At 41.1% G+C, this 15110-nt stretch overlaps 1 protein-coding gene across 1 annotated transcript; it reads left to right on the forward strand.

Moving 5' to 3' along the window:
- Nucleotides 1-666: 666 nt before the first annotated feature.
- On the forward strand, nucleotides 667-13948 carry LOC112219904 (endothelial transcription factor GATA-2). Its single transcript, XM_024381406.2, has 6 exons — nucleotides 667-843; nucleotides 2460-2696; nucleotides 2846-3346; nucleotides 12446-12591; nucleotides 12750-12875; nucleotides 13137-13948. The coding sequence occupies exons 2-6, from the start codon at nucleotides 2483-2485 to the stop codon at nucleotides 13422-13424; spliced, it is 1275 nt and encodes a 424-aa protein (XP_024237174.1). The 5' UTR covers nucleotides 667-843; nucleotides 2460-2482; the 3' UTR covers nucleotides 13425-13948.
- The last annotated feature ends 1162 nt before the right edge of the window (nucleotides 13949-15110 follow it).

Here is a 15110-nt window from a genome sequence, read left to right on the forward strand (position 1 = left end):
CAGGAATTGTAAAAAAACTGAGTTTAGATTTCTTTGGCTAAGGTGTATGTAAACTTCTGACTTCAACTGTAGCCACCAAACTCAACCCCACGATTTGAGATTGAGTTGAGCGGCGACTAGTGTGGGCGGACTGGAGCTCCGACCAAACATAAAATGAAAATGTTATAAAAAAATGACAGATTTCAGCACCCAAAGAACAGCACGCATTTACAGTCTATTGTTGGGGTGCTGAAATGTGTCAATTTTGATTTTATAAAAAATATGTATGTGACGTTGGAGCTCCAGTCCCCCCACACTAGTTGCCGTTCAAATCTATTGTAAATCGTGGAGCTGAGTTAAGTCGGCTAGTCCAGATATTACTGACACAAGCCACATGAATACCCATCAACTCCCCTTTTTTATACAACAATACCATGACATAAATGGAATCAAATAGAAAATGTAAAAAACTGTTCATGTTAACCATTCCTATCAATAACATAGAAGTAAATAATGATCATAATAAGGAGTTTCTGGGTATTGATACATTTGCTGACAATTTCTAGTTGGGACTAACTATAATGAGTCTACCCTAACAGACAAATTAGATCTCTTGGTATAGCAGGACAAGGAGGTGTGTCTTTCAAAAAAGTTCTCCCCAACCCCTCCCATCGCTCCCTTTCTAACCTTAATCTGAGTCATTTTCGAGGGGTTCTAGAACTCAGTTAGTCTTCTGGAGATTTTCCCACACATACACAGATACAAACCTCAGGCTGATCTCTTAATCTCTCACCTAGTTGGGTATCTTTCTACTGCGGCTGTACTTTACTCACCTTTGACATCCACTCCTCACAGGGACCTCAGGTAGGTACAGCTTTTCTGTCACATTACAGTGCCACTGTACACACTATCAGCCTGTGAGTGACAGTGGAAGTGTAATGGTGTGAAACTAGAACCTGTGGAAGTTCACATTCTGCATTACTCCAGATCATTTGTTGTTTGATTGGCTGCAACACTATGGGAGATAAAAGTGATAAGTGGCAATGGCTTCGTTAGATAAAGTTCTTAAACCTTTTCATCACCTTACATTTTGGTAACCCTAGCTACAACTGTAACACTACAGTTGCAGTAAAGGACGGCATGGTTGAATTATTTATATCCAGACAAGTGTACACTTATCAAGATGGGGCTTAATTGATCATCATGTCTTTATTGCTAGTATGCTAGTATTTAGTTGGATTAATAATTTGAGTTGAATCTTAATTTAACATAAAGCATTTTCATTAAATTAATGAACATTTGAATTGTAACTATTTCACTTTACAATTTTGAAATCGATTTATTTTTGCCATAACGGCCGGTATACAATGAGAGTGAAACTCTGCTATACCATTGGATATTTACAGTGTCATTTCACCATTTCCTATTGTGATTATTTGGGCAAATTTTTTTCTTGTTGTTATTGCAGTGATAGCATTGATTTATTATGCACAGTTTTTTTATTAAGAGAAGTTCCATAACAGTGGTTTTCTATGGTCCACCGGCTGTTAGTCAGCAGTAAATGTGTGACAATAGATTTCTACTAATCAGATGAGATTAGTTGATTCCGTCATATGCTAGATGCTAGGTATATTAAGTAGGACAATAATGTACTCTATCTGATTTTCTCAGACTCCATCAGACCCTATTATGATCCTCTTTTCTCTTATCACAAGTGACTAAAGATATGGTGCAACATTGTGTCTACTACTAACTACTAACACCCTACTAACACCCTGCACTGTGTGTTACAGAGCAGACCATACTTCCGTTGTTTCAAGAGATTCATTATTTGTTTTGGCTACAATAACTATTTGTTACATTATACCATCAATTCCATTAAATGTGATAAACTCACTTCATATTATGCAAAATTGTCACTGAACTAAATCAAATTATCTAAGCACCAGCACCATGCAAGTGCTGAACATCTATAAACAGATTATTTCCATTGAATTCATTTTCAATGGAAATTCAATTTCATTATTACAATTTTTATTTGTTTTTTCCTTAGAAGAACTCAATGTTTTAGCCCAGGGATGTTTCTCTTAATTTCTGTTTTTACAATAATAATATGAATTCCTATAAAGGTCATTTGTTGCAGTCAGCAAACGTTTATTCACTGTTTGTAATTTCAGATAGGTTTATTAATTATTAGGGTCTACTTTCAGCAACAGGCAAATGAGGATTATTGAAAGGGAAGTTAGAAAAGAACTGCTGCTGTCGAGGGACCATCATGTCTTGAAGTTACATGGGTTTCTTTAAAATGGCATCCACACAAACACCATTATTTGTAAACACTTGAATGTAAATCACATCGGCCTACTGAGATGCCGGTCCTGTCTGGTTGTTGCCATAGGTCAAATCAGGTCCCAACTAGATCTATTCCCTGGGACTCCCTAAGAATGACAGATTTCTCCAAATCCTTTCTGTTGTTTCAGAGTCAGTGGTTATCTCTGTAAACATGGAGGATTCCACTGAACAGTCTCACTGGGTGTCTCCGGCTCTGCTCAGCTCTGATCCCCTGGCCAGCTTCTCCTCAGAGCCTGGCTTACTACCTCCAGGAGAGGAGGGAGAGCCCTTCTTCTCCAACCATGAGACTGATTTCACCAGCCTGCCCTCCTACTTCTCCAACCCCAGCCACAGCAGGGCTCCATCAGCCTACAGACACAGCTCAGGTCAGCAGTGTGGAACCTTACATAACTTTAAAACGTTTATGTTGACCTTTCAGAGTTTAAATTAACATTGAATATAAAAGTATTTGAAAAATGTGTAATGAGGGACTCCCCTGACAACTATGCCCTTCTATTGTATCTCTCTCATACAGTTCGCCAAGTGTACTCCTCGCCCTCTCTCCCAAGCAACCTCCAATGGCTGGAAGGGCCTGGAAGCCACTCTCTGAGCTCTCCTTACAACCCATCAACCTCTACTTGGACCAGTAACCCTTTCGCCAAGACTCCACTGCACCCACACACCCCAACCTCCCTTTATGCCTCCAGTGCCACATCCTCGTTTTCCTGCAGAAATGGGTACTCCTCTCCAGGCAGGGATGGCAAGGAAAGTCCCAGGCTTCAGGAGGCCTTGAAGGCCGAGCGCTTGAGTCCTTTAGCAGGAGGTGGTGGAAGCAGTTTTCTGAATCTGACTTCAGCTGCTGGGGGTGTTTACACACCATCTCCCCACTCCCACTCGCAGATGCTGGGCCCCTACAGCTCGTACATAACCTCTCCACAGGACTACAGCACAGCAGGCCTTTACTCTCCAGGGGCATGGATTAACCCCTCCTCCTACTCCCCCAAACTACGTAATAAGATGAGGCTGTCCCCACCAGGTGAGCAAAATAGGACTCCAGAATTTCCAGATTTTTGGGGGGTTCAGTAGAGATGAATTACATACATCTTTATGTGCACTAACTAATATCGTAGGCTAATTATTTGGGGTTCAATACCTGAGGAAGTGGAAACTCAAAACACATTAACTAGATTGCTAACTCTAAATATAATACCCACTGCTAGTAGCCAAGTATTCATCCAACAGTAAATGTAATGTCCTAGAAAAACTTTGCAGTTGTAGGCTACCACCTACAGTAGGGCTGTGAGGGTCATTACATTTTGTCAGCCGGTGACTGTCAAGAAAATAACTGCTGGTCTCATGGACATTGACAGTTAATTAACATAAACAAGTTTAGCATCTCCTGGCCTCCATGTACAGCCTACAATTCACTGATGCAGACATTTGGAACATCTACATTTTAAAAAATCAATTTAATCCATTTTAAATCCATTTAATATAGTCTACACCATCACAATGAATCCATTATTTATTTTAGACAGGTTTAAAGAAACATGATATGAAGAAAATGTAGTCTATTTCAGAAAAACAGAATAGCATTCTCTGAGTTGTCTTTATGTTAGGCCCTGATATGGGTACATTTAAAAAACAAGAAAAGCATGCCATCTGGGTTGCTTAATATAAGGAATTTGAAATTATTTATACTTTTACTTTTGATACTTTAAGTATATTTAAATTCAAATACTTTTAGGTTTTTACTGAAGTAGTATTTTACTGGGTGGCTTTCACTTTTACTTGAGTCATTTTCCTTCAAGGTATCTTTACTTTTACTCAAGTATGACAAGTGGGTACTTTTTCCACCACTGGCTATATGTTTAGATTTTTAATACATTCTAAGGCTGCATGATGCAACTCTAATGATGATTTGAAAAAGGTTGCATGAAAGGCATGAGCTTTTCTTTGTTTTTTTTGCAGGCTGCACACACTTCATCAGTCACTCATTTACAATTTGACAAGCACTTGATAATATTCTCACCAGGCCTCGAATTTCCCGGTGGCATCCCCCTTGTGTGGCCGTAATGCCCCCTAAACAATCTATGCCTTTTGCAGCCAAAATGGCCGTTGTGCCATTGGGCTGAATATAATACACTGAACAAAAGGAACATGTAAGGTGTTGGTCCCATGTTTCATGAGTTGAAATAAAACACCCCAGAAATGTTCCATATGCACAAAAAGCTTATATCTCTCAAATTTTGTACACAAATTTGTTTTCATCCCTGTTAGTGGGCATTTCTCCGTTACCAAGATAATCCATTCACTTGACGGGTGTGGCATATCAAAAAGCTGATAAACACTATGATCATTACATGGGTGCAACTTGTGCTGGGGACAATAAAAGCGAATGTGAAAATGTGCAGTTTTGTTACACAACACAATGCCACAGATGTCTCAAATTTTGAGAGAGCGTGAAATTGGCATGCTGACTGCAGGAATGTGCACATGAGCTGTTGCCAGTTAATTTCTCTACCATAAGCCGCCTCTAACATTGTTTTAGAAAATTTGACAGTATGTCCAACCGGCCTCACAACCGCAGAGCCACGTGTAACCACGCCAGCCCAGGACCTCCACATCCGGATTCTTCATCTACGGAATCGTCTGAGACCAGCCACCAGGACATCTAACTAAACTGTGGATTTGCATAAGCGAAGAATTTCTGCACAAACTTCACCAGGATCTTGACATGACTGCAGTTTGATGTTGTAACTGACTTTAGTGGACAAATGCACACCTTCGATGGCCATAGGCACACTGGCGAAGTGTGTTCTTCATGGATGAATTGCAGTTTCAACTGTATTGGGCAAATGGCAGACGTTGTGTGGAACAGCGGTTTGCTGGTGTCAATGTTGTGAACAGAGTGCCCCATGGTGGCGGTGGGGTTATGGTATGGGCCAGAATAAGCTACGAACAACGAACACAATTTTATTTTATCGATGGCAATTTGAATGCACACAGATACCATGGCGAGATCATGAGGCCCGTTGTCGTGCCATTCATCCGGTGCCATCACCTCATGTTTTAGCATAATAATGCACGGCCCTATGTCACAAGGATCTGTACACAATTCCTGTAAGCTGATCATTTCCCAGTTCTTCCATGGCCTGCACACGCACCAGACATGTCACCCATTGAGCATGTTTGGGAACAACTTTTTGGAGGCAAATGGTGGTCACACCAGATACTGACTGGTTTTCTGATTCACAACCCTACCTTTTATTAAGGCATCTGTGACCAGCAGATGGATATCTGTATTTCCAGTCTTCTGAAATCCATAGAGTAGGGCCTAATGAATGTGTTTAAATTGACCAATTTCCTGATATGAACTGTAACTCAGTCAAATCTTTTAAATAGTCTGTTGTTGCGTTTATATTTTTGTTCAGTGTAATTATAATTCCCTTCTCCCGGCTGCTGTGCTCCATAGCACTCTCACTCACATGGCTTTCTCAGATATCTAAATTCTTATTATCTAATGGCCATCACGTGGTCAGGTCCTTGTCACAGCTAAGAAGTAGGCTACAAGTGAAGACAGGCACATCGGGGATGCAATTGCACGTCTCCCTCTTATCAAATTCCGAGGCGCATATTGAAGATGTTAGAAGAACTGTCCAAATTTAGCTTACTTTTTGTCAGCCAATAAGATGAGCAGGCAAAAGCATTAGCCTATGTCAATCTACTAGCCCCCATCATACAGAAGTTGACCTATTCTATTGGACAATTTGTCCTTCTGTGCAATAAAGTGGGCAGTGGGCTAAAAAAGTGTGATTTGTCGATAGTGCAATTAATTAGCGGGAAACACTGTTCTCAAACATGACCGCAAATGCGATTATGCAAATGTACCTTTATTATAAAGGTGCATTTTTATGCTGAAAATGATTTTCTCCAAATTTGAAACTCGTGCTGCCTATGTATTTCTGTTAGGCTCTGCAACCGTTGTAAAGTAGTAGTTAGATTACTTGTTGGTTATTACTGCATTGTCGGAACTAGAAGCACAAGCATTTCGCTACACTCGCATTAACATCTGCTAACCATGTGTATGTGACAAATAAAATTTGATTTGATTTGAAGAAGATTAATGTGCTTAATTTTAAGAAGTTATTTGGCCGCTTTAGATAGAGTCCTGGGTACCCGACAGTTGTTAAGTTTGGTAGGCTACTAATGACCATCAGCAGCATCAGAGCTTGGAGAAGCCAAGTTACCATGACTAAATGGTCACGTGGAATTTGTTTGTGAATTTGATTGTGTGGTGGTAATATGTTCACCTTAACAGCACTACAGTATTAACAATGAGACCTATAGGCCTATGCCCTCAACAACAATTGTATTTTGCTCAAGTTCTACTCAATACCTCAAAGCCATACCAAATAGTAGCTATTGAGCTGAATATTCAGAGTTGAGAAATAACAATTATAACTACAGAAAGCTGAGACCCTCCTCTCTTTGACAGTGACAAGGAATGAAGCTTCCAAAGCTGTGTTTTAACCGCATTACATTTTAAAATGTTCAGTCTATTTATATTTTTGACTACTTTTACTTTTACTTCACTACATTCCTTAAGAAAATATTGTATTTTTTCTCCATACATTTTCCTTGACACCCAAAAGTACTCGTTACATTTTGAAATGCCAAGGAAAATAGTCAAATTCACGCACTTATCAACTGAACATCCCTGGTCATCCCTACTGCCTCTGATCTGGTGGACTCACTAAACACACATGCTTCGTTTGTAAAATATGTCTGAATGTTGGAGTGTAACCGTGGCTTTCCGTAAATAAAAAAACAAGAAAAAGTGCCAACTGGTTTGCTTATTAATATAAGGAATTTGAAATTATTTATACTTTCACTCAAGTAGAATTTTACTGGGTGACTATTACTTTTACTCAAGTCATTTTCTATTAAGGTATCTTTACTTTTACTCAAGTATGATGGTCGGGTACTTTTTCCACCACTGGAAATGTTATACGATCATAACACATTTTTCTCTCAAGCGCATGTGGGGGAGCGGAGAGTGGCTCACTCATCACAGCAGCAGGCCTCAGCGAGTGCACAGGCACAGGGGCAGGGCAGACAGTTTTAATACAGGAATCATGAGCATAATGCACTTTACTGTTTGACTAAATCATGCTTTTAGCCTGCCAAAAAACTGGAAGTTTTGATTGAGGTGACAATGTAGAATGTTTTTTGTTTTCTTTATTTTTTTATTTCACCTTTATTTAACCAGGTAAGCCAGTTGAGAACAAGCTCTCATTTGCAACTGTGACCTGGCCAAGATAAAGCAAAGCAGTGCGACTAAAACAACAGCACAGAGGTACACATGGGATAAACATACGTACAGTCAACAACACAATAGAAAGATCTATGTACAGTGTGTGCAAATGTAGTAAGAGTGATAGATGTGCAGATGATGATGTGCAAGTAGAGTTACTGGGGTACAAAAGAGCAACAAATAAAAAAATAACAATATGGGGGATGAGGTAGTTGCGTGTGGTATTTACAGATGGACTGTGTACAGATACAGTGATTTTTGCAATGCGTACCAGTCATTGGCAGCAGAGAACTGGAAGGAAAGGAGGACAAAGGACATGTTGACTTTGGGGATGACCAGTGAAATATACCTGCTGGAGCACATGCTACGGGTGGGTGTTGCTATGGTGACCAGTGAGCTGAGATAAGGCAGGGTTTTACCTAGCAAAGACTTATAGATGACCTGGAGCCAGCGGGTTTGGAGACAAATATGAAGCGAGGGCCAGCCAATGAGAGCATACAGGTCGCAGTGGTGGGTAGTATATGGGGCTTTGGTGACAAAACGGATGGCACTGTAATAGATTACATCCAATTTTCTGAGTTGAGCATGCATTTAGTTTTACTAGCATTTAAAAGCAGTTGGAAGCCACAGAACGTGTGTCGTATGGCATTGAAGCTCGTTTGCAGGTTTGTTAACACAGTGTCCAAAGAAGGGCCAGATGTATACAGAATGGTGTCGTCTGCTTAGAGGTGGATCAGAGAATCATCCGTAGCAAGAGCGACATCATTGATATATACAGAGAAAAGAGTCAGCCCAAGGATTGAACCCTGTGGCACCCCATAGAGACTGCCAGAGGTCTATTTGAGAAGTAGTTGGTGAACCAGGCAAGGCAGTCATTTGAGAAACCAAGGCTATTTTTTATTTATTTTATCTTTATTTAACTAGGCAAGTCAGTTAAGAACAAATTCTTATTTTCAATGACGGCCTAGGAACAGTGGGTTAACTGCCTGTTCAGGGGCAGAACGACAGATTTGTACTTTGTCAGCACGGGGGTTTGAAGTTGCAACCTTCCAGTTACTAGTCCAACACTCTAACCACTAGGCTACCCTGCCGATAAGAATGTGATGATTGACAGAGTTGAAAGCCTTGGCCAGGTCGATGAAGACGGCTGCACAGTACAGTACTGTCTTTTATCGACAGCGTTTATGATATCGTTTAGGACCTTGACCGTGGCTGAGGTGGACCCATGACCAGTAGAACCTTGAATTGTTTGGGCACAGACCTGGATAGTATGACAGAACTCTTCAAGCTATCTCTGCAGTAGATTGAAACTCCGCCCCCTTTGGCAGTTCTTATCTTATCTTATCTTGTTGGATAATGTTGTAGTTGGGGATGGAAATTTCAGAATTTTTGGTGACCTTCCTAAGCCAGGATTCAGACATGGCTCGGACATCTGGGTTGGCTGAGTGTGCTAAAGCAGTGAATAAAACAAATTTAGGGAGGAGGCTTCTAATGTTAACATGCATGAAACCAAGTCTTTTACGGTTACAGAAGTCAACAAATGAGAGCGCATGGGAAATAGGTGTGGTGCTGGGGGCTACAGGGCCTGGGTTAACCTCTACATCACCAGAGGAACAGAGGAGGAGTAGGATAAGGGTACGGCTAAAGGCTATAAGAACTGGTAGTCTAGTGCGTTGGGAACAGAGAATAAAAGGAGCAGATTTCTGGGCGTGGTAGAATAGATTCAGAGGATAATGTACAGACAAGGGTATGGTAGGATGTGAATACAGTGGAGGTAAACCTAGGCACTAAGTGACAATGAGAGAGGTTGTTTCTCTGGAGGCACAAGTTAATCCAGGTGAGGTCTCAGAATGTGTGGGGGGTGGGATGAAAGAGCTATCTAAGGCATGTTGGGCGGGGCTGGGGGATCTACAGTGAAATAAAACAATAATAACTAACCTAAACAGCAGTAGACAAGGCATATTGACATGGATGTCATATTGGCAACATCGAACAATTTCAACAATTTTAATGAGTTACCGTTCATATAAGGAAATCAGTCAATTGAAATAAATTAATTAGGTGTCACGTCCTGACCTTAGTTCCTTTTTTATGTCTCCATTTTAGTTTGGTCAGGGCGTGAGTTGGGGTGGGCATTCTATGTTTTGTGTTCTATGTTTTCTATTTCTATGTGCTTGGCCTGGTATGGTTCCCAATCAGAGGCAGCTGGCAATCGTTGTCTCTGATTGAGAACCAAACTTAGGTAGCCTGTTCCCACCTGGTGTTTGTGGGTAGTTGTTTTCTGTGTCTGTGTTTTCCATACAGAACTGTTTAGATTTTTTCATTTATTTCTCTTGTTCTTTTGTATTCTGTGTTCAGTTTATTAAATATATTATGGACACTTACCACACTGCGCATTGGTCCGATATTTCATACTCCTCGTCAGAGGAAGAAGAAAACCGTTACATTAGGCCCTAATCTATGGATTTCACTTGACTGGGCCGGGGCGCAGCCATAGCTGGCCATGTGAGGGCATAGGCCCATCCACTTGCGAGCCAGGCCCACCTACTAGGGAGCCAGGCCCAGCCAATCAGAATGAGTTTTTCCTCACAAAAGGGCTTCATTTTAGACAGAAATACTCCACAGGTCTCCTGAGTGGCGCAGTGGTCTAAGGCACTGCTTCGCAGTGCTAGCTGTGCCACTAAAGATTCTTGGTTTGAGTCCAGGCTCTATCGCAACCGGCACATTGGTGCGGCTGGCTTCCAGATTAAGTGGGCATTGTGTCAAGAAGCAGTGCGGCTTGGTTGGGTTGTGTTTCAGAGGATGCACGGCTCTCGATCTTTGCCTCTCCATATGGGAGTTGCAGCGATGAGACAAGACTGTAACTACCAATTGGATACCATGAATTATTTTTTTAAATTTTAAAATTTAAATAAAAAATAAATAAAATAAATAGTCCTCAGTTTCAACAGCTGTCCGGGTGGCTGGTCTTAGACTCTCCTGTAGGTGAAGAAGCCGGATGTGGAGGTCCTGGGCTGGCATGATTACACGTGGCCTCGGTTGTGAGGCCAGTTGGACGTACTGCCAAATTCTCTAAAACGACGTTGGAGGTGGTTTATGGTAGAGAAATTAATATTCTACTATCTGGCACCAGCTCTGGGGGACATTCCTGCAGTCAGCATGCCAATCGCATGCTCCCTCAAACCTTGAGACATCTGTGGCATTGTGTTGTGTGACAAAATTGCACATTTTAGAGTGGCATTTTATTGTCCCCAGCACAAGGTGCACCTGTGTAATGATCATGCTGTTTAATAACCTCTCTGGGCTAGGGGGCGGTATTTTCACGTCCGGATGAAAAGCGTGCCCAAAGTAAACTGCCTGCTACTCAGGCCCAGAAGCTAGGATATGCATATTAGTTGTAGATTTGGATAGAAAACACTCTGAAGTTTCTATAACTGTTTGAATAATGTCTGTGAGTATAACAGAACTGATTTGGCAGGCAAAACCCCAAGCACAATCCATCCAGAGAATTTGTTTTTTGAGGTCAATCTGTTTTCTATTGGTTTTCTATGGCAAGCCAGTTTTAATAGAAATATGCTTGCAGTTCCTATGGCTTCCACCAGATGTCAACAGTCTTAGAAATTGGTTGATGTTTTTCCTTTGAGTAGTGAAGAAGTAGCCCTTTCCATTCTGGGTGTATAGCCAAGTGTACTCTTTTGTTTGGGGCGCGTGACCTGAAGCTCGCTCCACTTTCATTTCATCCTCTATTGAACACAGTTTATCCCGTCTTAAATTTTATTGATTATTTACGTTTTAAAATACCTAAAGTTGAATTAGGAAAGTTGTTTGAAATGTTTGGACAAAGTTTACAGGTAACTTATTAGATAATGTGTAGTCATGTCGGGCAAGTTGGAACCGGTGTTTTTCTGAATCAAACGCGCCAAATAAATTGACATTTTGGAGATATAACAACAGAATTTATCGAACAAAGGGACCATTTGTGATGTTTATGGGACATATTGGAGTGCCAACAGAAGAAGATCTTCAAAGGTAAGGCATGAATTATATCGTTATTTCTGAGTTTTGTATCGAGCCTGGCGGGTTGAAATATGATTGTCATGTGTTTGTATGCGGGGCGCTGTCCTCAGATAATATCATGGTTTGCTTTCGCCGTAAAGCCTTTTTGAAATCTGACATGGTGGCTGGATTAACAACACGTTCAGCTTTAATTTGGTGTATTGCACTTGTGATTGTATAAAAGTTAAATATTTTGAATAATTTAATTTGAATTTGGCGCTCTGCCATTTCACCGGGTGTTGTCAAATCGATCGCGCTAACGGGATCTGATCCAAAAGAATTAATCAGCTTCTTGATATGCCACACCTGTCAGGTGGATGGATTATCTTGGCAAAGTAGAAATGCTCACTAACAGGGATGTGAACAAATATGTGCACCAAATTTGAGAGAAAGAAGCTTTTTGTGCATATGGAACATTTCTGGGGATCTTATATTTCAGCTCATGAAACATGGGACCAACACTTTACATGTTGGGTTTACATTTTTGTCCAGTTTATATTAAGAAATTGCGCAACATGCCCATGGTCCGCCAGCCATGTTAGGTTTTTTAATTGTTTTATTTTTATATAGTTTAATTTTTGTGTATTAATTTCAACCAACCCACACAACTAAAAAATGGTCCAGCCCAATAGGTATTTGCCAGAATTTCCAGATGGCTAATCCACCCATGCTTTCCTCTGAACATCCTTTGGGATTTCAGATGATTCTTTGGGACAAATGACCGGTAGGAGACTGATGTAGTGTGTTTGTGATTTGTGGCAGACGCCAGGGAGTGCGTCAACTGTGGAGCCACTAACACCCCTCTATGGCGTCGAGATGGGACAGGACACTACCTGTGTAACGCCTGTGGGCTTTATCACAAGATGAATGGCCAAAACCGTCCCCTGATCCGGCCAAAGAAAAGACTGGTATGATATGGCACAAGGATTGGATAAGCTAATCAGTTGTAAATTATATTGTGTTGACATGCCAATCTACTGATTGAAAAACTCAGAGATTCCAAATGAACATTGGAACTCACCTTTCATCCACAGAATTGACGTACATTCCTCTCTCTCTGTTTCAGATTGTCAGTAAGCGGGCTGGGACACAATGTGCCAACTGTAACACCAGCACCACCACATTGTGGAGACGGAACGCCAGCGGTGAGCCTGTGTGCAACGCCTGTGGACTCTACTTCAAGCTGCACAACGTGAGTCAATGAACAAGATACACTGATACAGTATACTGACTGCTAGAGAGCTACTATTACCAGCTTCTAGCTAGCACCCCTTCACTGGTTAAAAAGACAAAACCCCACACAACTCCAAGCTACTGAACCCTAGTCATTGAACCACAATAGCGGTTTGTTTTAGATCTACCTCATGTAGTATAGTAGTTTCAGGGTAATAACGGAGAAAGAGAATGTACTAGCTTATGTATATGAAGTAAAGGCACACTTCTCTTTTCACAGGTCAACAGACCCCTTACTATGAAGAAAGACGGTATCCAAACACGAAACCGTAAAGTGTCCAACAAGAACAAGAAGGGCAAGATGAGTGCCATGTTGGAGCAATACCCTGACCTATCACAGGGTCCCACCCTCGATTACCACGGGGGCCCTTACTCCCTGGGCGCAGGGTCACTGCTCTCCTACAGCCACACCCCTCACTTCCTCCCCCCCCCTTCCGGCCTGCACCCATCTGCCAACCTGTCCTACACCCAACACCCAAACACTGCCATGGTGCCCACTCTGGTGTGAAACAGACCTGGGCATATGCAGACCCATAAAGGCAGCAACGTACAGAGCATACAGACACAAAGTAGCCTACTGAGGAAAAGCTTCTTTGTAGCAATGGATGCCCTGTACATAAATGCATTTATACTTGCTTACCAATTTTGTGTGTGAAGTTGATCTTGTCCAAACACTGGACATAATATGGTGGCAAATTTTTTCAAGATCAAAAAATTTAAACTTTTACAGAATAATTTGACTGTATTTTGTTAAAAGGCATATTCTATGTTTCTGAAAAGTAAAACAATCAAAGTAAAGTTTATACGTCCCACTGTGATCATTGATACGGCTAACACTGGTATGAGCTTGTAGCTGTATTTTGTAAATACGCACCGACTACAGTTGCCATATCCCTTTCAAATGTTTATGATTTTATTAGACCAATGTGAAAGGGCATTCAAATGTGAAATTGTTTTGCATTTGCTACATTTCTATATTTGTCCTTTCTTACAAGCTCCACATAAACAATAAAACATGAATGGTAATATTAAGAAAGCGTCTATACTATTTCTGGTTAATTACTAAACAAATACCTGGGTTTTAGGCACAAGTTGGTCGTTTTCAATGTGTAAATGGTATTTAAATTATCAGCACTGTTTCAGGTGCTGCAGTGAGTATCACTATAGTGGCATTGTACTCTCACTTGCTGAGGTATAATGGTGTCTTTGTCCAGGTTCTGTTGGGGTAAGGCTCTGACAGTGGAATTGTAATGGAAGCACCAGACATGCAAATCCTCGGTTTTCCATTAAGCTGCGGGAAAGTGACAAAACATTTAACTCAAGTGAGGAACTTGTGCCAGGTTCTAAATGTAGAATGATGTGGCATTACTTACCGTTAGGTGAACAAAAAATGACACATGCGCACAAACACACACACCGTGGACACAGTGTTCCACAAACACCTGCATGCTCATGGTGTTTCATGCATTACACCATTTCCCTGCTGTTTGCTATGGTGCGTGAACGCAAAGGTCATGTATTAACAACAAACAACATTTGCTTTGTAATAACTCAGAAACAAATATGATGGTTTGATATTCTGATTAAAATCAGCTTACAGGCAGAATAAATATGTTCAAATCAATATTTATTTTGCTAGGCAAGTCAGTTAAGAACAAATTCTTATTTTCAATGATGGCCTAGGAACAGTGGGTTAACTGCCTGTTCAGGGGCAGAACAACAGATTTGTACCTTGTCAGCTCGGGGGTTTGAACTTGCAAACTTCCGGTTATTAGTCCAATGCTCTAACCACTAGGCTACGCTGCCGCCCCAATATCATGTGATAATATCTAACTGTAAGTCGTTCTGGATAAAAGCATCTGCTAAATGACATTTTTGGAATGTAAAATGTAGCATGACTGAACTAGGCAACATTCGACCTGCTATATGTACAGATTGGTATGGACAAGTACATCTCAATATAATGTAGAAGTTGTGACCTCGAAAGTCTCTTTTTCTATTTCATGGTGGGGAGTGGGGTTGGGGTTATTCAGTACAGTGGCTGTCGGACTACTGATAACTTATCACTGAAGCCACACTCTAAACCACCCACCTGCTGCCAAAAGCCAATCATACACACTCCCCTCCAGTTACTCACTAAGAGGCTCTGCAGTGCACATAGGTACTCAGCCCAATGCCCACGCATGCTTCAACA

Source organism: Oncorhynchus tshawytscha, linkage group LG02, assembly GCF_018296145.1.
Source record: "Oncorhynchus tshawytscha isolate Ot180627B linkage group LG02, Otsh_v2.0, whole genome shotgun sequence".
NCBI classification, from domain to species: Eukaryota; Metazoa; Chordata; class Actinopteri; order Salmoniformes; family Salmonidae; genus Oncorhynchus; species Oncorhynchus tshawytscha.

Excerpts from the sequence above, each read along its gene's own strand:
- LOC112219904 (XM_024381406.2), top strand. The coding sequence starts at position 2,483 with ATGGAGGATTCCACTGAACAGTCTCACTGGGTGTCTCCGGCTCTGCTC. Across the intron at positions 3,347-12,445 it reads GATGAGGCTGTCCCCACCAG|ACGCCAGGGAGTGCGTCAAC; the intron begins GTGAGCAAAATA and ends GATTTGTGGCAG. Across the intron at positions 12,592-12,749 it reads TCCGGCCAAAGAAAAGACTG|ATTGTCAGTAAGCGGGCTGG; the intron begins GTATGATATGGC and ends TCTCTGTTTCAG.